The following is a 21951-nucleotide window of genomic DNA, read 5'->3' as shown; positions in this document are numbered from 1 at the left end:
TTCAGATTTTGCCGCCCCTTCAAGAAAAAGCTTGTGAAAATGAAATGCGTTTTTTTATCAGATTGGTCTGTGATCAGATTATAATCAAAATCAAAAATCGTAGTCTGAAAGTGCCGCCCCCAGACGTGCCGCCCGGGGCGATCCGCCCCCCCCCCTCCTAGCTACGCCACTGCTTGAAATGCATTGCTCAAGCGCACACCCCAAAAGTCGAACCAACGCTAGCGCTGTTTGATCTGGATGCTTATGACAAGCGCGGATTTATGGGGGCCCGGCCCCCCCCCGAAATTTTGTGAAAAATTGTATGTTTCCGCATCAAATGGTTTGATATGCTTCTAAACAGCTGATATTAGTCCCTCGGCATCACAATTGATGAAAATGGTTGTTTTAATGTCTATTTTCTAGCATATCGTATATGTCGTAGTATCATTGTTCATATCTGTTTAGCTTTTTCTTTCTTTTTAATTGATTTTCAAATTTTCTGGCTCCCCCCGAAAAAAACTCTTAGATTCGCGCCTGGCTTATGATATCCGTATTCAAAGTTTATGCTACATTTCCGTATCCATAATCGCATACTTACTTACGGTGATAAAACATGCCAAACCATAAAAGTAGCAGCAAACTTAGACGCGTAGGCAAACCTTTTCTTATAAATTCTGTAAAAATGTAGATGAAGGCGCCCTCCTTTTTCGTTTCCGTTGGTGAAATGTGAAATAGAGATCGCCATGGTGAATGGTGATTTGATGCAAGAGTTGCCAGATAGAAAAATCCTTCCCAATTTAGGGGAATTTGATGAAATTTTGGAAATCAGTTTTGTAGCGTGAAAGAGATTGAAAGATGAAATTACGCCTATTGTGAAACTTTGTCAAAAATAAGCTAAACAGTTGTCAAGTGACATCACAACTTTGAGAAGGAGAAAACTAAGAAGCCCATAACTTTCTAATTCTATTGGAGTTTCTCTTAGCCTTTTAGCAGTTCAGTGGTTATCGCCTTCTGCTCTAGGGCTGATATATCTAAAATCCACCCCAGGTTGGGTCATGCCAGACTTTAAAAATGATATTGATTGTATTCGTTCTCACGTAATGCAATGAGGATAAGTCGGGTAATAGTGTAGTGACATTGTAAATCTCAAACAAATAAAGATAAGCCCTGTGGCTCAATGACCTTGACAGTTGTAGAGCGACAACAAATAAATAGCAACTTGTTATTATCTTGTGTTTTTCTTATATCAGCTCTATCTTCGGTGGTTTTTCACTGTTATGGAATGGACAAAACCAGCAAGGGCCAGGGGAGGACTTCGTGAAGAAGGGATCGTTTTTCCTAGCTACACTCCCTTCTTCACAATGTCCTCCCCTGGCGTTTGCTGGTTTTGTTGGCTCTTTTCTTTCCACAAAGTTAAAAGTTAAACTGACTGGTAGAGACGGTGGCTGATAGTCTGTGGCAGAATTAGTGGTGCAATATTGACAGGCCCAGCCTCATGTGCGAAACACTGTGTCTATCGCTGTCAATTCTTGCTATATCATAATTGGCTGCCGAGAAACTTATCGTTGATTGGATGTTTTAAATGGCTAGCGTGCAACTGGAAGTTACACCATTATGGTTAGCAAATCGTAGTTACTCGCTATGCAGTGCTAGTGAGTTCTCAGCCTTGAGCTAATAGCCAGGAAGAATGCTCCTTCTTTCAGTATGGTACAGTATCATTTGTTAGGTTTTGTTGATTGATAGATGTTTGCAACCAGGGATGCAAAATTGTAAACATTTAGTTTAACTTACATTGATTTTTGTGAGCTGTGTGACGTGTCTAATGTGGATAGAACTGATAAGCCTATACATTAAACATCAGATATAGGGATGGATGTTGAACATGCTTTTACAGTGGTTGGCAACTTTGGAAGATATCAAGCTTTTCTTTGTGCATGTTTGGCTTCTTCTCATGTAAATATTTTTTTGTCATTTACCATACGCTAGGCACTAGCCTAATTATTCAAGCTTTGCTCGTAGTTTACTAATAAATGTGTGTTGTATATCTATTAGTGAATAGTGATTGAATATAATTGTATTGAATATTGAAAATATAATTGTATATATGTTTGAATGTGATTTACTGTCAAAATAAAAATATTTGCTGAATCAATAGCTTATCCTGGTATGAATTGAAACATTACGGTGGTATAGATAGCTTCATGTTTTATTTCAAATTGAAAAATATTATTTGCCATAACATAGCAATGGTTTGGAAAAAAGGCAGAAGTAATCAAACGCTAATGATGAAGAGTGCTAACCAGTAATCAAATAAGCTTCTGTTAGCTTTAAAATGATACCAAATAAAGATATACAAAAAAGTAGCACTAACAAGTAAATTTGACCAATATTTTTGCATTTTTTAATAGATCTTTACGGCTTGGCAAATGCTACAAACTGTGTTTGTTGGTGCTGTTCCGCAATGGATAAATATGACAAATGCAAGTACCTATGGACCAATGCCAGAGACTATTGTCACTCAGGTAAAATTGTTTCTAGCCTTCTCGTAGCGTTTTATATTTCGTTTTGATGTAACTTATTTGAATTACAGTTTTCTTATTGTTAATCACTGGACAAAGCTTAATTTTTTATATTTATTCTTGCCTGTTCAAAATTGAGGAGTACTGGTACCTAGGCTATTTAACATGCCTCTTGAAACATCAGTTGTCTAAGCCTCTATACTGAATATTTGCAAAAGTATGTTGTAGAAATTATAGTACCGTAATGTAGTATGATATCGTGTAATTGCCTAAACAAGGCAAAATTAACTAAAATTGTTAAATTTGCTTCATTCTAGCTGTCTTGTTCATAAAGCCAATCAAACAAATAGTCATTATCTCAGTCATCAACTAATTTTTTTTGTGACAATTCAACCCTCTTTTATCATATTAATTTGCAGTGGAAATTGTATGATAAAACTTGGGTGATCAGACTTATTCAATCCCTGTTCATGTTTGGCGTATTGGTTGGTAGTCTTGTATTTGGAAAACTATCAGACAGATATGGACGGAAGCCTGTTTTTTATACAGGTACCGTAATAGTAGTATTTGTACAGATAAAAATGAAATCATGAAAGAAGTAGGCTAGGTATTACATGAATGTTATGGTTGATAAAAATTGTTTGAGACGATTATGTTGAATTTGTAACTAGGTACTTTATTTCAAATTGTTTTACAGCATTCGGAATGCTCATTTTTTCATCATTTACAACAACTTTTGCTTACAACTACGAAGTATTGGCTGCCATCAGATTCTTTGTTGGTGCATTTGAAGGTGGCACCATTTTAGTGTCGTATGTTCTTCTCCAAGAACTTCTTGGATCATCAGTATGGACTGTGTCAGGTAACATTATTATACCGTAGCAACTATTTTACTGCAATGAATTGCAAAGTTTGATGTTTAACGTTTAATTGTGTAGCCTACCTCCAAATGCCCATTGTCAGGGTTGCCAGCTTCAGTCGAACCAATTTTGAGGATTACGGTTTGGGTTTTGATTTCGGGTTAGGGTTAAGATTATGGTCCGACAACCCTTCAAAATATCTGCCAAATGCTGACAATGCTCGACAAAGCCTGACAACTTACAAGGGCTGCTCTAGGGGGTTTTTTCGGTCATTTATCAGTAATTGACCGATTTTTTAGCAAAATGTCTGAAAAAAATATAGTCAATTTGGTCAAAATGTCCAAAAAAAATATATAGTCAATTCGGTCGAAATGTCCAAAAAAAAAATAATGTTGTACTATAGCTAGTCAGGAAGTGCAAATTTTGGTTGGTATCAGCTACTTGAAAGGAAATATTTTCATCAGAAAAAATGACCAAAATAAATAAAAAATGACCGAATTTTTTCAAGTCATTTTAGACAAATGAACTAAAAGTCTCAGTGAAAAAAATAAACCAGGGGTTGCTAAATCCTCAAGTTTTGCTTGCAAATTGGGCTAGTTTTGTTTCCCAGTTGCAGAAAATTTTTAGCAGTTGCAGGTTTTGATATTGTTGATGCCTTTGAATTCCTATTATTTCGAATCATCTTTAAAAGAATAAATACTATTTTCAGTTAAAAACATCCTGCAACACTGACAATGGGTATTTAGAAGTATATACCTGTTTAATGCTCATTGCTATTAATTAACTGGATGAACTACGAGATTTCGTTATAGAATAGACTTCTCAGTATACTATTATGTACAGTTGTACACAACTGTTGATATTTCAAAGTAATTTCATGGCCTCTGGTCACCAGGATCAAGTACTGGGAGCAACAATAAAAGAGTACTAATTGTGGAAATTTTTATCCTTTGACTAAGAAAGTATCTTTGAAAGCCTTTTTCTGGCATTTTTGCATATTTGTAGAGGCTTTAAATCACTGACCCAGGTCCAGTCACCTAGACTGACTGAGTGAAGTTTGTTGAAGTGCTGTTGTCTGAATAATTTCATCCGCTGGGTGCCACTGAATGTAGAGCTGTCCTTGAAGTGCATTTCTCAAGTACACATTAGAGTCGAACCAGCGCTGCATGATCTTGCAGTTCGGAGTTTCTTCATTACTGCACTAAGTGAGGCTCTTCACCGAGCTATCGGGGTGGACTATTGTCTCCAGCTTAGAAGCAATCAAACTAAAACTTAGTAATATGCTGAAGGATGTTCAGCTTTTCAAAACACCTACCAAATCTTCTATCAACTTGTTTTTAAAAGCATTGAAATTGATCAGTGTATCGTACTTCTTATTCTTAGGAAACATGATAACTTTGGCATTTGCGATGGGAATTATGTCATTGGCAGGAATAGCCAGTATTTGTCTTCAATGGCGTGATCTTTGTTGGGGAACTTCTCTTCCTGGACTTCTTTTCTGGTTGAGCATCTTGTAAGTTTTTGTTCAGTGAATAGCCCACTGTACCAGTACAAACAAAATGTCAGAGAATTTGATTTTGACACTATTTAAAGAGTTTGATGTACAGGTGAACAGATAGTTTTACATATAAATTGTGGCATATTTCGACTGCACTAGCTATATCTTTTCCGGATACATCACAAACTACTACTAGGCTATGTATACTACAGTATAAAGTAGTACATTGTTGAGAAAAATCGACTACTTTACTTATTTTCGTCTTAATACTGGTAAAAAGGCTACACAGATCTCATAAAATTTGTCTAATTCAGAAAAATTATCCCAGGTAAATTGTCTGCGTAAATGCAAAAAACACTAGCTATATCTTTTCCGGATACATCACAAACTACTACTAGGCTATGTATACTACAGTATAAAGTAGTACATTGTTGAGAAAAATCGACTACTTTACTTATTTTCGTCTTAATACTGGTAAAAAGGCTACACAGATCTCATAAAATTTGTCTAATTCAGAAAAATTATCCCAGGTAAATTGTCTGCGTAAATGTAAAAAACAAGCAAGTTTACTGATTAATATAAATAGGTGCAACTGGTGCATATAAGTGATCATTGCTAATAAAATAGCATCAGTTTACCAGCTCATTTATTTTACTGATGAGAAACGGTATTTCATTTTTAGTGTTAACTTGGCGCTGGAGACCACCAATGCTCAAATAACAAAAACATGTTTTCATTTAAAAAATGGAGGCTTGCAAACTGGGGCTGTTTCCCTGGGCTGTTTTCGTAGCAATTTACGTATTTTTAAAAGCGATTGTGTTTTTGTAGTTTCGTAACGACAATGAATGAAAACCATTGTTAGTCAACCCAATGCATTTAATGTTGCAGCGTCATACCCGAATCTCCTCGGTGGTTGTATTCACAAGGTCGTTTGAGAGAAGCTGAAGAGGTTCTGCGTTACCTGGCCATGAAAAATGGTGTTTCACTTTTGTCATGTAAGCATTTGTATTATCTTCTATTATCATATTTGTTGTTCTTGCTAAATGTAAAAATTGTTTCACGCAAGAGCTCGTCCACAAACCAATTGCGGTCTTTTTTCGTCAAGGTGTCTTTGAAACAGGAATGGAGATCTGTTAATCTGAACAGTTTTTTTTTAATAAAGAAAGTAAATATATTATACTAAATAATAAATATAGCTACTTAAAACGATCTCTGGAGCAGTTGTCTATCGCTATGGCTTCTTGGTACACTATCTTTTATAAGTTAAGAATTGTATACCAACAAACAATTCAAGTATAATTGTACCATGTAGCGTTCCACCGACCTATTAAGTGGAGGCTGTTCTCAACTTAGCACAGCGTTTCTTAATCTTGTATACCTTATAGAACGCATGTAGACCTCTAAAAATGTGAAGGGCGCACCATGCGAGCTCGAAAAGCTTTTTAGGTATAGCTTACCAGTATTTCTATTGAATCGCTTGCAAGTTTTTATTACATAGGCCTCATAGTTGCATCATCTTTAAAGCACTGTATTCTTAATAAGATAAGGCAAAAAAGAAAGTAAAATTTTTTATATAGGAAATAAAACGTTTATATTGTAATAATTTCATATTATAAAAACACACAGCACAACTTTTGGTTGAAAAAAATGGGTTCTGACTAACAATATCACACCATTTAATAAACTGAACTACCGATTTTATTGCCTCAGATTCATAAAACACATATTTTCTATCCCTATTTCTAAAAATAATAAGTTACAGATTTTTTTTAGATATTTTTTAAATTTCTCTGCTGTACACCGGTCGAGAAGCGTTGCTGACAGCACAGAATTACGAATTCACTGCTTGTATTTTCCAGGTAGTTCAATCGTACTAAAAAAAAGTACCAACAAAAATCCGAAACGAAATCGCTATGGATTCAAGGACTTGTTTACAAACAAAGCTGTAAGACTTCGTGTCGCTGTGATGTCATATTTATGGTGTGTTGAATGAAATCGTAACTTAAGAAATTATTTTTTGTTACTTTTTGTTTCACACAAGGTTTGTAGCGGTCGCGATTTCACAATTAACTTTAATTCCAATGAACATCATCCAATCAGCAGGATACTGAAAATTGAATTGATATTCTGGATAAATTTCTAACGTTGACGTACAATTTTTGTCTGCTACCTCTTTTCTATTGGTAGTATTTGCGAGTAATGAGCACACGCTCTCCGAGTCTCCGTTCAGACCTGTTAGAGATCCTGTTAATGTAGAAGGGCGTGCTTGTCGTCGGTTTAGTTTCTAATATATTAGTCCGGGATTTAAACTACGGTCTACGTGCGGGCCCGATCCACCCAAACAGTGAAACCATCGAAGCAGCTTTAATGCTTTATAGATAGCAGAAATTCAGGTCGAGTGCATTTTTTAGTGGCCTGGACCATCCTGAATTAGGAGAATATAATCAGTAATTTACAGTACGTTCATAGTTTTGTAGAAATTTAAAACGCTTATCACTAATTGTCATCACATTAAATTCTACGTAGTTACTTCAACGTTTTCAATTTTTAGGTTTGCATGCAGTTTTGTGTATTACGGTTTGACCTTTGGCGCCGGTGAATTGAGCCCGAACTTGTACTTGAGCGTTGCTTTGTCTGGGCTAGTAGAGCTTCCTGCCATTGTCATCTGCATTGGTCTTATAGACAGGACATGGTAAGTACGACTCTCAATTTACTCTACAAACTTCCACAATACCGACAAGCAGACCTCAATTGTTGACCTGAGGATTTACGTTGACTACGATAGGGTTACTCAAACTGTGAGTCAGGGGTCGCGGAGAGAATGCCGATTTCACACAAAGTACTGCATATTATACTACGGTAGCCTAATTTTCAGAAGTTTAATTTAAAACGTAATCGTTAAAACGAGTGCAACTGTTCAAAACATTATTCTTAATTGAGCTGTAGATTCTACGTAAAAATAGGCCTAGCCCAAATAGTTCAGTTCAGCCGGCCATAGCCCTAAGAATGGCAGTAGGCATTTCTCTCTAGATCAGCGTACTGTACATACATGAGAGAAATCAAGGACTGTTGTCTAAGGGGTGCCACTCCCCAATCAACGGCGTGCCTTTAAGTGTCTTCCCAAAGACACATCCTCATGCTCTTAAACGGCGTCGAATCGGCGGCCTTACGAACGTCGAACCAGGGTTCTTACTACTCGGCTATGCAGCCGATAGTCCGAGCGATACACACTGTTTTACACATTGTAAGCTATTATTTATTGAGAGACCTAAATAGCTAGAAACATATCTCCTCAAGATGCTGTGAAATTATTAACTTTATAAAAAGTCGCGCACTCCATAAGCTTACCCGTATTTTTGCATATTGATGTGGTGAAATGGAGTTGGAATTTACTTTTTTTTTTACTGCATTGTGAAGTAAGGTGGCTTTCAAAAGCCAAAGCTTTAAAAAGGTGATTAATAGTGAAAAATAAAGTTGTGATTTTTGTAACCGAAAAATATTATTCTTGGTCCACCATTTTTGCGATGATATCTGGCTTTTAAAATTATGCTAATTGTCAGATTTGATTCAAAAACTGAAAGAACTTGATTTATTGTCCAAGGAGAAAGTAACAATGTTGTTACATTGAAATCTATAATTGAAGCGTTTATCAAAAAAAATAAACATCTGGAAACAAAAGGTTGAAAATAGTTCAATTGAAATGTCGTCATCTACTGAAGTCTGAACAGTTTTTGGTTAACAATGATGTAGAATCAAACGTCATTACATCTCTTGTTGTCGACCATTTGTCGAATCTATTGAAACAGTTTCAAAAGGATTTTCTTCCAGAATTGGAAAATGCCAAATTAGAATGAATCCAAAACTCATTTGCATTACAAAAACAAAGTATGCTGCCGAGCACTTTTCTCCTACATCTCAGAAAGAATTTGCTGAGCTATTTCCTGACTTTAAGTTTCGAGTTGAATTTTCTGGAAAAAAAGTTTAAAATTTTTGGCTTATCGTTAGATCGGGTACATCCATAATTACTTCACTCAGTAGTAACCGCGATCAAAACAAAATCCCGTTCCAACCTAAGCAATATTGAAACTGTCTTGAGACCAGCATTAACAAACATAGAGCCACGGTTGGACTTGCTTTATAGCAGAAAGCAGTCGCACCCATCACATTGAACAAATGTGTTTGCTTTTTCTTCTTTTTTCCAAAGTAGCAGGCTTCGAGTGCCGATAGTTTGTTTCCAGTTTTTGTTTAAATAAAGCAAACCTTTTAATAAATATCACAAATGTATATTTCGCATTGTTTATCATTTTAATCGTGTAGTGTCACGGAAATTTTAGAAGATTAAAGTGGGTCGCAAGCAAAAATGTTTGGGAAGCCCTGGACTATGACACTTTCATGTTTTGTGGTCTTTGTGTTTTGACAATGTTGCATACTGGATTTTGGCACTTCAAAGAACACAGGAAGTTGTAAAACTTGACGTGTTGCTGTCTGGATTTCCAGAATTAGCGAGTTTCACATAGCTTTGAATCACACAACATAAAACAATTTTTTCGATTAGAATTAATTCTCAGTTTAAGACTAAGCAGTTTCATATTACTTTGTTTATCTCAACATTGTTTCAGGGCTGGCAGAAGAAGAACATTATCTGGCAACCTGCTAATTGGTGGATTGGCTTGTTTGACTATCATGTTTGTCCATGTCAATACAGACGGTAACTAGTTTAATTTATTGATCATACTCTTAATATTGAGTATTTCCACATTGAACAACTACACTGGACTATCATATTAAATTCAACAAAGGATAACTAGCTTGTTATTTTCTCGTGTTGCAAAATACCGATGTATTTGATGCACAAATGTTAGTAATGCAGTAGTACCTCATACCACTCGCTCTTGAGCAAACGTTGTTTCTACTATTAATTGCACTTCTGTGACGTTACAGAGCACAACCAAAAGCATACTGCATTTCCTAATATGTCATAACTAGGTAGTAACAAGTTATAACAAGTAAAGTTACGTTTTTTTAGTCACTTATAGCGGTGTGGTTTTAAGTAATAATTCTGGACGCAAGGAGTAGGTTTCAAAATCTTAATTTGATAGGTCAATAAAAAGTCAATTTTTTATCCTTTGGTCAATAAAATCAATTTTATGTATATAATTGACACGTCCACTCGTCCAGTCCAAATGTTTGACAAAAACTGAGAAAAACCGATGCTTTAATAAATTCTTGTTTATCAATCTCAACTTGTGCTTCGTTTAGCATCATTAAAAGCACTCCAAAACAATGACGACATTTCTAAAATAATGAATATTTAAAGATCAAAAAGTTAATTAAGCGCCGATTCGACACTGCTCAAGAGCATGTGGCTCTGTCTTTGACAAGGCACTGAAAGGCACGCCGTAGATTGTGTAGTGGCGGCCTTTGATAAAAAATTTTGATTTTTTTTCATGATTATAAACAGTAAGCTGCTCATAGAGAGAAATGCCTACGGCCCTTCCTAGGGCTATGGCCTGCTGAACTTAACATTACGTCACAATTCAACTCTTGTTCTTGGTAAACGTCATGTTCCTTGTGGTGTTAGCTGCCTGCTCATACGGGTCTGCTACTATTCGGTGAGTCCGATTCGGTGAGTTCCTAACCTCTAACCCCTAACCTTAACCCCAAACCCCTAACCCCAAAACGGCAATGATAATTAGGCTACGGTACCCGATAATTTAAAAAAAAAATTGAAAAAATCCCCCGTTAAGGGATCGGACTCACCAAAACGGGCCATTCCGTGCTCATACAGCCTTCAGATGAGCCTAATATATTCTGTTGATAATTTCAATGTTTTTTCGCTGATGTAGCCTTGTCTTCAATATAAATTTCAAAAAAACAATTGTTCATTTAATCAAATTTTCGTTAGGGCAATAAAGTCAATTTTTTTGGTTTTTAGATCAACAAACTTGCCCTACGCATAACTTACGTTTGGTTATAAAACATAACTGCTTACTTCAGTAAAGCTAGTCTCGTAGCGTACAGTTATTATTACCACTCGACCGAGATTTGTCTTTTGTATGATAAAGCATTGAAAAGCTTACGTTTACGAAAATTTTCGTTTGCCTTCACCAGGTACATCAGATTTCAAGCTGGCGTTCGCATTGGTTGGGAAGCTGGCTGTGTCTGTTTCGTTTACAAGTGTTTATATTTACGCCTCGGAGTTATTTCCCACTGTAATCCGCAACGTAGCCATGGGCACAGTGTCAATGTTTGCAAGGTTTGGTGGAATTTTAGCTCCGTTCGCCACCAGTTTGGTAAGTTTCTTAGTGGAAATTGCCTAATTTCGATTAAATTTCATATCGCTTGTTACAAAAAAACACACTCTTTTTTTGTCTGGCGAGAGTTACCCGGAAAAAGTTATTGACGATCAAGATTATCGTCCTCGTTTCAAACGAGCTGTTCCTTTGAAAGCAATGGAGTGTGCGCTTTTTTAAGCAAATATTTTTATTTAATTCGCGTAAAATAACTTTCTGTTTTTATATAGTGCAGTATCCATCGCGGTTATGCGACATGTTTTGTTTTGTGCCCATTGCGACAACATACAGTACACTGCTAATCACGTATGTAACACAGCTGGCAACAGGAAGTAGCGAAGGGCATGTAGACATCGAGTCAACTACTTCCAACTTGCCGAGACACAGCGCTCAGAAGCGGTTTCGAACTGACGTTTCATCGCGCAGCCGCTCTCATCCCTCGGCCACGCAGCAAACAAGATACAAAAACATTTCAACGCCCATTCGTTGAACTGTACCATGCGATTTTTAACAAGTTTTACCACGTCAAGGTGTCATACTTGACAGGAAGTACACATATCATTGCAGGATGTGTACGCATCTTTCTTGCCGTTCGTGGTCTTTGGCATTGTTGGTGTCATCGCTTCGTTTTTGACACTTCTGCTCTTTGAGACTTTGCACCAACCTGTTCCTGATGGCCTGGAGGACATTGTTGAGCTTAGTAACATCCACCAGGCCCAGGAAGTTGTATTATCAGAGAAAGATGAAGAGGTAAGGATACTCACAGCTTGCAAAGACTGTTATTTTTGCATTGATTCAACTTCTGCAGACTGAATCAATGCAAAAATGATGGATTTTGCTGTCTGGGAGATTATATGTACTGAGAACTTGTTTATGTAGCGTGTAGGTAGGTGGTCATACCGCAACAAGGTTTAGTGTTTGTGAGATGTAAACTGCCAAATGCGTAATCACTTCAGTTCCAGTTTAAAACTCTTAATCGCTCTTTTGTAACGTTTGGAAATAGAAAACAAATGTTTTTTGTATTTTATTCAGGAACAACTTATTTCCAGCTGATTATTTTTCGTGATTGTCAGATTGCCACGAATAGAAAAAGAAGTTCTGTGAAGACGATTTTCACACCAAAGTAACAATTTGCAAACACAATTCCATTGTATTCCACAAGCCTTGATACAAATAATTTGCAATGATTTTTTACCTGTTGTTTGAAGGTTACTGTTTGTGTATTTCAGTGCATATTACAATCATTTATGTTCATTTGGTGTAGATCACTGTTCAATTTGTAACTATTACTGCTATTGTCTCCCTTTTTGCACCCTGCTTGAGTCAAATTATGCACACGACCTTTGCTTTGGTTATTCGCTAGGTTCACACTTCAAAAGCAACTTTAGCAAAAGTGGTAGGCTACTCACCTTCCCCTACACCAGTGCTTTCCAACCTTTTTCAGTTCGCGACCCACTTTAGTGCAAGTTTTATTGTGCAACCCACAATGACATATGAAAGTTAATGACATCTTTACTAATTGGCATACGTACTGAAATAATTAAATGCGACACAACACATCTAATTGTTCGTAATCATAATGCAATGATTTCCCGATCTATTAGTAAACAAGGTGCACAATAAATTCATGAAAATGGAAAGTCAACAAATGAAGTGAAGATAAGAGTAGCGATGGCCAAGGCGCAGTACTGTTCAAGACCAAACTGCGGCTTGTGAGATCCATAGTTATGTCGGTATTTTTAAGAAAATTTTAACATTCAATAACATTTAGAAATGCTTCGCGACCCACCTGAAATAGCTTCGCGACCCACCGGTTGGGAAGCACTGCCCTACACCACATCAAACTCTGCGAAATGTATTAAAAGCACCCTAGTTTTTGGAAAAAGTTTTGCACGAGGCTTTTCCAGTTTTGTAAAAATGTTGTTTTGATTATTTGGTGTCCTGTTACCTCAAATTGTTTATATTTTGCATAAATTGTATTTTAAACTTTTTTAAGTGCACTTCGAACTCATTTTATGTAATTGATACGGAAACTTTTTTTATTATGTGCAATCCACTTCATTTTATTTGTACAAGCGGTTGACACAAAAATAATATGGATGCATGTGGCAACGATCTGTATTGCTCTGTAATAAAATTTCTCGTTCTGATGAATGAATCATGCTCGTTTTCTAATTTTTAACAAAACAATTCATCAAAAGGTTTAACTGGAAGCTGATGCACATGCCTGCGTGATGCCCCGGTGATGTTTAATGAAAGAATTTCTCGTGGCAGAAATATATCAATCAAGTGTCTTTCATATTGAATTATCCGTAGCATAACTTGCCATGTAAACAAACTGATGTGGTAGCTGGACACCTTCAGTTGTTCATGTTATCTCTATTGAGAACATGATCTATTCCCGACCATTAAAGCAAAAAAATATTACTTGCAACAACATAGTAGGTGTCTGGAAAAAGGTAGAAGCGACAAAACGCATATGTTTGAGCGTTTTTGAGACCGAAATGATTTTCGAAATATGTACAAGGGTTCGGCATGGTCGCAACACCTTGAGAAATTTAATAGTGAAGAACATGTGAAACAAATTTCAAAAACGGGTGACCAGAAAAAAAAAGCAATGTAAAGCCTAACGCAACCATGATAGACAATTGCTATGATGGTCTGCCGTTAGCAAGAGTGTTGCTAATCAATTAATACGTATTATATACTCTTGATCAACTTGCCTCTAACTTATGCTTTTGTTTAACTGTCGTATGTCCAGTTGTTCTTTCGTTTGAAGTATTCACCATACAGATATTAAACTGGTGCGAACGTGTATGTCTTCTGTATCTTGTATTTCGATAGAGCATCTTTCATTTCGCTTTTACTTGTTATTCTACAGCATAGCTGTTATTTTTGACCAAATTTAATGTTATGTGGTTATGATTAATAGCCTTGTTTGCATTAAATGTTTGCAAAAATATGTTGATTACTTGGTTACGGTACTCTGTTGATTATGTTTATTGTTTATTACATAGGCTATTTTGCTCGCAGGAATTGGTTAATTATGGAATGCTTATGCGTGGGAACAGCATTAAAGTGGTAGCGGATGTATGAGGTCACCCAGGCATATTCTGGCTATAACAATTGACAAATAAATATTTGTTTGAGCATTTTAATGTTTTCAGTTTCGTTCTATCTTGTTACTTAGCATGTATCCGCTCGTTTATCGAAATAAAGCAAAATAATAAGGGATGAGGTGTTTGTTGAATAAGAATTATTAAATTTAAGCAAAAAATAAAGAGCTTAAAATGTAGGTACTAAACTCTTGTTCAGCAAACGTTTCGAAAGCTGAACAGTTTTATGTTTTCAAATTTTTCATTTCAGTCCTATTTTCAATATTATCACAGTATTACTTTCAGTCTTCAATTTTATATTCAATTAAATTCAACAGCATTGAAGATGAAAACGTTTTAGCTTTCGAAACGTTTGCTGAACATGAGTTGAGTATCTACATTTTTGGCTCTTCATGTTATGATTAGATTGACCAGGCGTTCTAACCATTTTGTTCCTAAGGATTATTAAATATACTGTATTGTTTACGGCTTCGAATATTTTGGGAAACCCTTTTGCTAACAAGCCTGCTGCAACGTTGCAGGAACGCAATTGTTTACATTTTGAGGAAGATTAGAAGATAGCGGTGTGGTGGATGACGTGCGTTCGTACAAGATTTACCTATGATAACTTATTTGATTTAAAAATGAAAAGGTCACTTTTATATATAGCGTGGATTTTTTAACAATGCGAAAGGTTACGGGATATTGCAAGGCAATCGAAATCACGTTTGACGTTGGAACACTTATCACAGCTTTATAATCTCAAACGCAATCTTGTAGTCTACGTTCGTAATGTATTTTTACCAATGATAGTCTATTGTTTCAACTGAATTTAAAGTATCAGTGAAACGTTTACAGGTAGGCCTAGTTCCTATTTATAATCCGGGATTTGACTTATTAGAAGCCCATGACTGTTGTTTTTGCTTGTTTGTGTCACAACGGCTTACTTTGCCTCGGAAAAATCTTCGTAGTACTGTAAAGGCTGCTCATATTAGACCTATTATATAGGTTTTGAGAGTTCCCTAACCACAGGGCTGTTTAAATATCATGACCCACTAGAGGGAGAGGTGGTGTAACTCAGGTTTTGGCAAAATTACTGAACACCTCTAAAAAAAATACGAGACGGTACCCTGTCACAACCAGTACGTAGGCTATAGCCCAAGTGGCAGGCTGTATTTTGTGTCCTCAGGTGTGTGCTTTTTTGAATTATGAAAATTCTTGTTATTGCCGATCATATGTTTGAAAGTAACCTTTGCTGAACTCACTTCTAGAGAATTGGATACATGGTATTTCTGCAAACTTCTTATGACTTGAAGTTTAAGGAATGTTCTTATGAATTGTTCACTCTTATGACGTCATATGTATGTTTGCGCGTTGCAAGATTTCTCCAGAATGATTTCGCTCTTGGAGCGTGACATCATCGTAGCTTCTAGTCAAATCAAATGAGTTGTAAATGGCTAAGCGTTTTTTTTTTACTGAGGTAGGAATTATAGTAGGCCTAATTGCTGTCTAATAGTGATGTGGTAAGGGGCTGTTCATAACACAACGTCCTCGTAAAAATGCAAAAATGAACCTCCTCCCTCATGTCCGCAAAATGTCTAACACTGTGTCAATGAAAAGCCAGCAAATGTAACTTTCATGGAGTAGGCCTACCTATAACTTAGTAGACCTAGTAGAAATCGTGAAACAAGTTATAGGCCTACTGCACAAATGTAAAGCAAAATTGTAGAAGTCATGAAATGTATTTTTTCACTCCAATATCTCAGTTTGTTACGTGACTGACTTTCAGCACGAAGAAACCTCAAGATGAAGCAGCGCTGGTTCGGCTCAGTTGTGTGCTGAAGCAACGTGTTTTTAAGGACTACTGTCCGTTCAGCGACACCCAGTGGATGAAATAATTCACTTACAACAACACTTTGACGACCAGAAACGTCATTCTGCTAATTTTGGTAACCGGGCGTGCGTCTGTAGGTCAAAGCCTACAAGTATGGAAAGCTGTCAAGGTTGACCCATCAGAGGCTTTCTTAGTCCATGGATAAAGATTCAAGCCAACCAACCAAAGTCCTAGTGACGCAATCTTACTTTTAGTCGTTGTTCAGAGTTTGTGCTAAACGGTTCACGTCTAGTATTTTATTAAACTACATTATCTATATCGAACCATAGGCACACGAAGCCTAGCAACGTAATCAAATTTAACGTATTTAAGTTTATTACAGTAATAATAATTACAGAAGTCAAAAAAGAAAACTACATGGAAACAAATTGCGAACATTTTCGACATCACAAGATGTCCTCTTCAAGAATAACAGCAAACGGTGTCAAATAGAACACATGATGTGATCTGTTTGACACCGTTTGCAATGACCTTTGAGATTCTCTTGTTGTTGTTGGGTGTTGAGCTAGTCAGAAGCACTGTGCAGTTTTTGTTTTTTCCTGTTGTTAAATTTAATATTTAACCATTATATTTTGTTTAGATGTAAAAGTACTGTCTAAAGATAGCCTAAAGCTATCCACTAAATTTCATAGTTATGTGTTATCTGCGTTCTCAGATTCTAGTCCCAGTATATTCCGTTTCGAATTTACAGCAGCCTACATACCGAAATGAGGCTTGCAAAATGACAAAATAGTTTAGGCTATGTCGAAAAGATGTGAAATAGGCTATTTTGAAATAATTGTGTTTCAAACAGCCTTAGAACTCCAGAAACTTTAAAGAATAAATTCGCAAATTAAAATTTATAAACACAAAAAAGTAAACCACAGTGTGCAGAATGTTCCTATTTACTAACGCAAAGGAGTTGCAATGATATAATTGTATGGCACAAACAAACGAATACATTAACAAAAGACGCTCAGAAAAGTTTGTGTTACAAACAAACAGGAGTTGTTACCCAGTGCAGTGCTGTTCTAACTCCAATGCGCAGTTCCAATAAATTATTCTGAAACTCTCACAACGATCGCGTAAAGCACGGAAGCACAACAGGAACTAGAAAAAGTGATTTATTCTGAAAAAGCGCTAGCTTTATGACCTGTTCAAGACTGATAAAGCGTCCACGGATAAAATAATGACAAAAAGCACCTAAACACGTTCGCTGTTCAAAACAAGCGCGGTCAAAAGTAGCATCATTATTGTGCTTACAAAAAAAATTCCGCTTTGACGGCAAGATCACAATACAATAGCTTGGTCAATTTTGACATTATAGAATCAATTGATATTGTTGTTGTTTTTATTAAATTTTTAATCATTTTTGATAATAAGCCGAAAGTTAACGATTCAAAAAAAATATTTAAATTTTTAACATATTCACCTTTCTTTTAACTTAACATTTATCGAAAATAAAAACTACATCCTACACATCGAACGTTTTCGACATCACGTGATAACTGAAAAAGGACATCCTGAAGAGAACATCAAGTGAAGTCGAACACGTTCGTTGTGTAATTTGTTTCAATGTAATTTTTATAGCTTTGGTAGAGAGATCATTTGAATACCATAGACAGATAATAATTGATAGCAACTTGATAGGATTTTATTTTATTTCTGCAGAAAGTTATTTTCCTGACGAGGGCAGAAAGTTTTGCCGAAAACTTTCGAATTTATGTAGTTATCTTTTATTTTATGTATTGTTTTTGAAAGATGCAATTCAATCCTAGCAAGTTGCTATCAATTATTATTCTTCAATGTAGTTTTTGATTTCTATAAATGTTAAAATAAACAATAAAAAACATGAATATGTAAAATATGATTACGCTACTCGGCTGCCTATGGCTCAACAAGACAAGCACTCCATCGAAGCTCTTTACAAATTGTTTTGAAATCTTGTAAGTTTTTCAATAATTTGCACCATGCAGAAGATTTCAATCCAATCCAAAACCGTTTTCTTTCTGTTTTAAAGATTTTAGTTTAACAATTTGAAATAGCTTGGAAAGTGCAACTAGTTTAGAAACAATGCAAGGAAAAAAACTTTACAACCCCTCAAACGCAGACTTTTCCACAAGCAAATAAATTCTATTTTCCTAATCGTTCAATAAGAGTCTTTTAGTTTCATCATCCAATAGAAAGAATTGTCTAAAAACAAAAGGAATCACTAATGTTATTTATTAATAAGCAATAAACATATTTCATTTTATTTATAAAGCCTACTATCAGGTAGATATATAGCCAAAAAATAACAAAAATCAGCAGTAAAAATGTAAAGCATAGCGTACAAGGCAAAATGAAGACTGAAGAGAAAATACATTTCTACCTGATAAAAATAAATAAATTTTATCAGCAACGTAGCTATGTATTTTCACATCATTTATCGACTTGAACCAGCTAAACGCGCTTGCAATACTGCGATACAAAATGTCCTGCGGCATAAAAAAACACTCTTCTATAAATCATAAACCAAATTTTCCAAAACGCGAATACGTCGAACAAAACGTTAACCCTGTAGCCTAAACGGAAGTAAACCGTATCGCCAAATTATATTTTTGTTCAGTGTATTGGTTTGGTTTCTGATTTCAAATAATTGTTCAACCATTCATTTTAACTGCCTGTTCGAATTTTTTGCTCCTACTTATTCTTCCCTTTATAGAGATACCAAATACGACGCTTTCAGCGAATCTGCTGTAGTCTACATACATAGTGATTCTGACAATCTCCCACCCAACCAACAAAAAGTTATATTTGAACAGGCCCTTGGTTGGTTTGAGAATCTTTATCCTGGGACGGACCAAGCCTTCGATAGGTTATTTCTGGTAGTTTCGCATGGCCTACTTGTGGAGGCTTTTGACGCAAGGCAGGTTACCGAGATTGGCAGAGTGAATTTTCCAATTGTTGAAATGTTGCCAGGGATTTATTCTATCCACTAGCCTACGTGCCGCTGAATGGAGAGCAGTCCTGAAATGCGTTGCTCAAGCTCACACCCCGATAGCCGAACCAGCGCCGTGCGATCTTGAGTCGAGCGCTTGAACACTTAACAAACGGAGTTTTTACCAGAGTTTTTTGTCAAATTTTTCTTTACACAGTTATTAAATTGTCCGCTTTTGCTGTTCATTGGCTACTGTATACGCTTCTTCATAAGGTATATTTTGTATACAATGAAACACTTGCACAGTAGGCTAGCCTACGCTTTTCTATAAGCTAGTTATGGTACCTTTGGAAGAACACATTTATGAGCGGCCAAAGTGCGGAAATGACAGAAACCTCTTTTACAGTGAGAACATTGAAAGGGCTTTTCTTTGGTATGAGTGAATCTGAAAAAACAAATTATGTTGCTTATAGTTTTAATCGACATTGACCTTCACCATAGTGTAGGCTACATCAACGTAGCTTATCCAGAATGAAATAATTTGCTACAGTTGTTCCACAAAAATTCGGAAGCATTTAATACTATTTTGGGTAGAATTTTTAAACGTTTAAATTTTTAGCAGCCTGATTGCGGTAAAAAAATTCTAAGTTTCCAAGAAATTAAGTAGGCTAGAGCTAGCTTAATCAAAGCTAGTTCAAAATACCTAAATCAGTGAAATAGACTTAGAAAAATTTTCTGACATCAGAAAATGCTTCCCAAAAAATAATTAATTACGAAACTCCTGTTTTTGACCACGCGAAGCAAAATCTGAAAGAATAAGATTATATTTAATCATGCCCTACGTCTCTACGTTTATTAAACTTTTCAGATAGTTCAGGGTTCCCAACAAAATATCTTCTGCATACTTTCACACAGTTTATAAAATTTTTGCGAAGCCATTTTAGGAGCAAACTAGAAAAAAACTGTCAGTAAAATGGCAGCTATAAACTTTTGTGAAACACTTTTCATCGATCAACGCGTCGTTAGTTGCAAAATAAAAGAAAAATAATTTATATTAGTCATTGAACAAATAAGAAAAAGCCCACTGCCGCATTTTCACTCTAATGAAATTGTTTTTTCTTGTTGTTTTGTAACTATTTGCTGAAATAAACAATAATGATACAAATCGTAAACATAAGCAATAGGCCCACCTCCAGTTTGTGCTTTGGCTTACATTTTTAAAAAGACTTTTGCAGCGTGCAGTCATGTGGTGGGGCACCGGGCGAAAGTAGTGGGGCACCGGGCGAAAGTGGTGGGGCACCGGGCGAGCAAAGAGAGTGAAATTTTTTAGTATCTCGACATTTCTCTATTGTATTGCTTGCAAATGTTTATTGCACTTTCAAAGTAGTGTATGCTTAATGAAATAAGCCGAAGAAAACAAAACAATTTATAAGAAATAGAGCCTTTTAATATTTTAATAATTTCAAATTATTATAAAGACATGCAGCACAACTCATGGTTGAAAAAACTGGTTCTGACCAACAAAATATCACAACATTTAAAAAACTAAACTACCATTTTCAGATTCAGAGAAGACATACGTTCTATCCCTAATTCTAAAAATAACACAAATGTTTTAAAAGTATTCCTTCAATTTCCCTGCGGCGCACCTGGCGACCTTTCATGACACACCGGTGAAGAAAAGCTGGTTTAGATAGAAGGCCTTGGGGTTGCCTAACACTATAACAGAAGTGACTTCAATAAATTTTGAAAAATAATCAAAACCTGACATTTCTTACCTATGATCGCGAAGATGATCTTGGCGTCTAAAAGCTTTGTTGCAGACTTCACAGGAATAAGGCCTCTCGTCGGTGTGAGTTCGTTCATGTATCAACCGATTGTACGACTTTGAGAATTCCCTGTTACAAAATTTACAAATATGTCGCTTTTTTGGCCTTGAAACTTTACTGTGGTTTCTTTTTTCTTGGATGTTTTTGGTTTTCAGTGGATGTGCGACAAAGGAAGTATGACAAAACCTCAAAGAATTGGGCCGTGCGCAAAATAACTCAGCACGGTTTGAGCTTTTAAGTCTTCCGTTGTTTATTCCTGCTTTCTTTTCATGTTGAGACTTCGATGGAGGCGAATTTGAGATCATGTTGCTTAGAGTTTTCTTAGAGATCGGATTGTAAATTTGACCAGAAGCTGATATGGTAAGTTTTTTGCTTCTTTCAGAAATATAATCATTAATTAAACACTTTAAGCGATTTTGTTTGTGATTTACAATATCTGGTGGTAATTTCGGTTTTGCAAAAGATTCCAAATCTTGGGGACTGCTTTTTGAGTAAAATGCCAGTAATGATGCAAATTGTTCTGAAGACTTTTCTGGCAACGTTTCAAAATATTTAGATTTTTTATCAAAACTTTCATTGTCTTTTAATAAAAGGGAACTTTGCGATTCTTGAAATGTGTCTTTAGTTTTGATACAATTTTCTACAACGCTTGGAGCAAATTTGCGTTGTCGCTTTGTATCATTGATGTTATTATTCTTGTAGTCTGGTTGGCACAATGCACCACCGTGCAGTGCATCCGATCCAACAGAGATAGGGTTCTGCTCCATGTTTGTCACAAACAAAGGAACAGTTGGCAAAGAACTACAGACATACAAAAAAGGAGCAGATGTATTTGTGAGAAACATAAATGAACCTGAGTTTGCAATGGTTGGAAAAAAACATGCCAAAGAATTCGGATAATATTGATCACAGGGAAGTCGTTTACTCGTTAATGAGCACGTTTTGTCTGAAAAGCCTCGGTTAGAAATTGAGTTTTCAGTTGCACTAACTGGACAATTTTTTCGTTTCTTGACTGAGAGATCATATGGTTCTTTTTGAACAGTTCTAATATTTTCTTGCGAAAATGACACTTTATTTCCCACCAA

General features: G+C 35.9%; 2 protein-coding genes across 3 annotated transcripts; one reads left to right on the top strand and one right to left on the bottom strand.

Annotated features, from left to right (window-relative positions):
- The first annotated feature begins 1848 nt into the window (after positions 1 to 1848).
- Positions 1849 to 14368, top strand: LOC145780284 (solute carrier family 22 member 15-like). The gene is made up of 12 exons (XM_082591987.1): positions 1849 to 1932; positions 2388 to 2501; positions 2918 to 3047; positions 3196 to 3360; positions 4742 to 4871; positions 5745 to 5851; positions 6716 to 6836; positions 7408 to 7548; positions 9476 to 9564; positions 10968 to 11149; positions 11717 to 11899; positions 12182 to 14368. The coding sequence occupies exons 1-12, from the start codon at positions 1849 to 1851 to the stop codon at positions 12200 to 12202; spliced, it is 1467 nt and encodes a 488-aa protein (XP_082448113.1). The 3' UTR covers positions 12203 to 14368.
- A 2068-nt stretch (positions 14369 to 16436) lies between these two features.
- Positions 16437 to 21421, bottom strand: LOC145779954 (uncharacterized). 2 transcript variants are annotated; one of them, XM_082591648.1, is made up of 3 exons: positions 20816 to 21421; positions 19383 to 19482; positions 16437 to 18310 (listed from the first exon to the last, which is right to left on the bottom strand). In XM_082591648.1, the coding sequence occupies exons 1-3, from the start codon at positions 20901 to 20903 to the stop codon at positions 18259 to 18261; spliced, it is 240 nt and encodes a 79-aa protein (XP_082447774.1). In that variant the 5' UTR covers positions 20904 to 21421; the 3' UTR covers positions 16437 to 18258. The 2 variants fall into 2 exon arrangements, with proteins under 2 accessions (XP_082447774.1, XP_082447773.1); XM_082591647.1 differs by having other exon boundaries at positions 16437 to 18126.
- Positions 21422 to 21951: the final 530 nt, after the last annotated feature.

Source organism: Aplidium turbinatum, chromosome 11 (assembly GCF_918807975.1).
Source record: "Aplidium turbinatum chromosome 11, kaAplTurb1.1, whole genome shotgun sequence".
NCBI lineage: Eukaryota > Metazoa > Chordata > Ascidiacea > Aplousobranchia > Polyclinidae > Aplidium > Aplidium turbinatum.
Note: the sequence above shows the minus strand (reverse complement) of the source record. Positions and strands in the feature narration are given on the sequence as shown.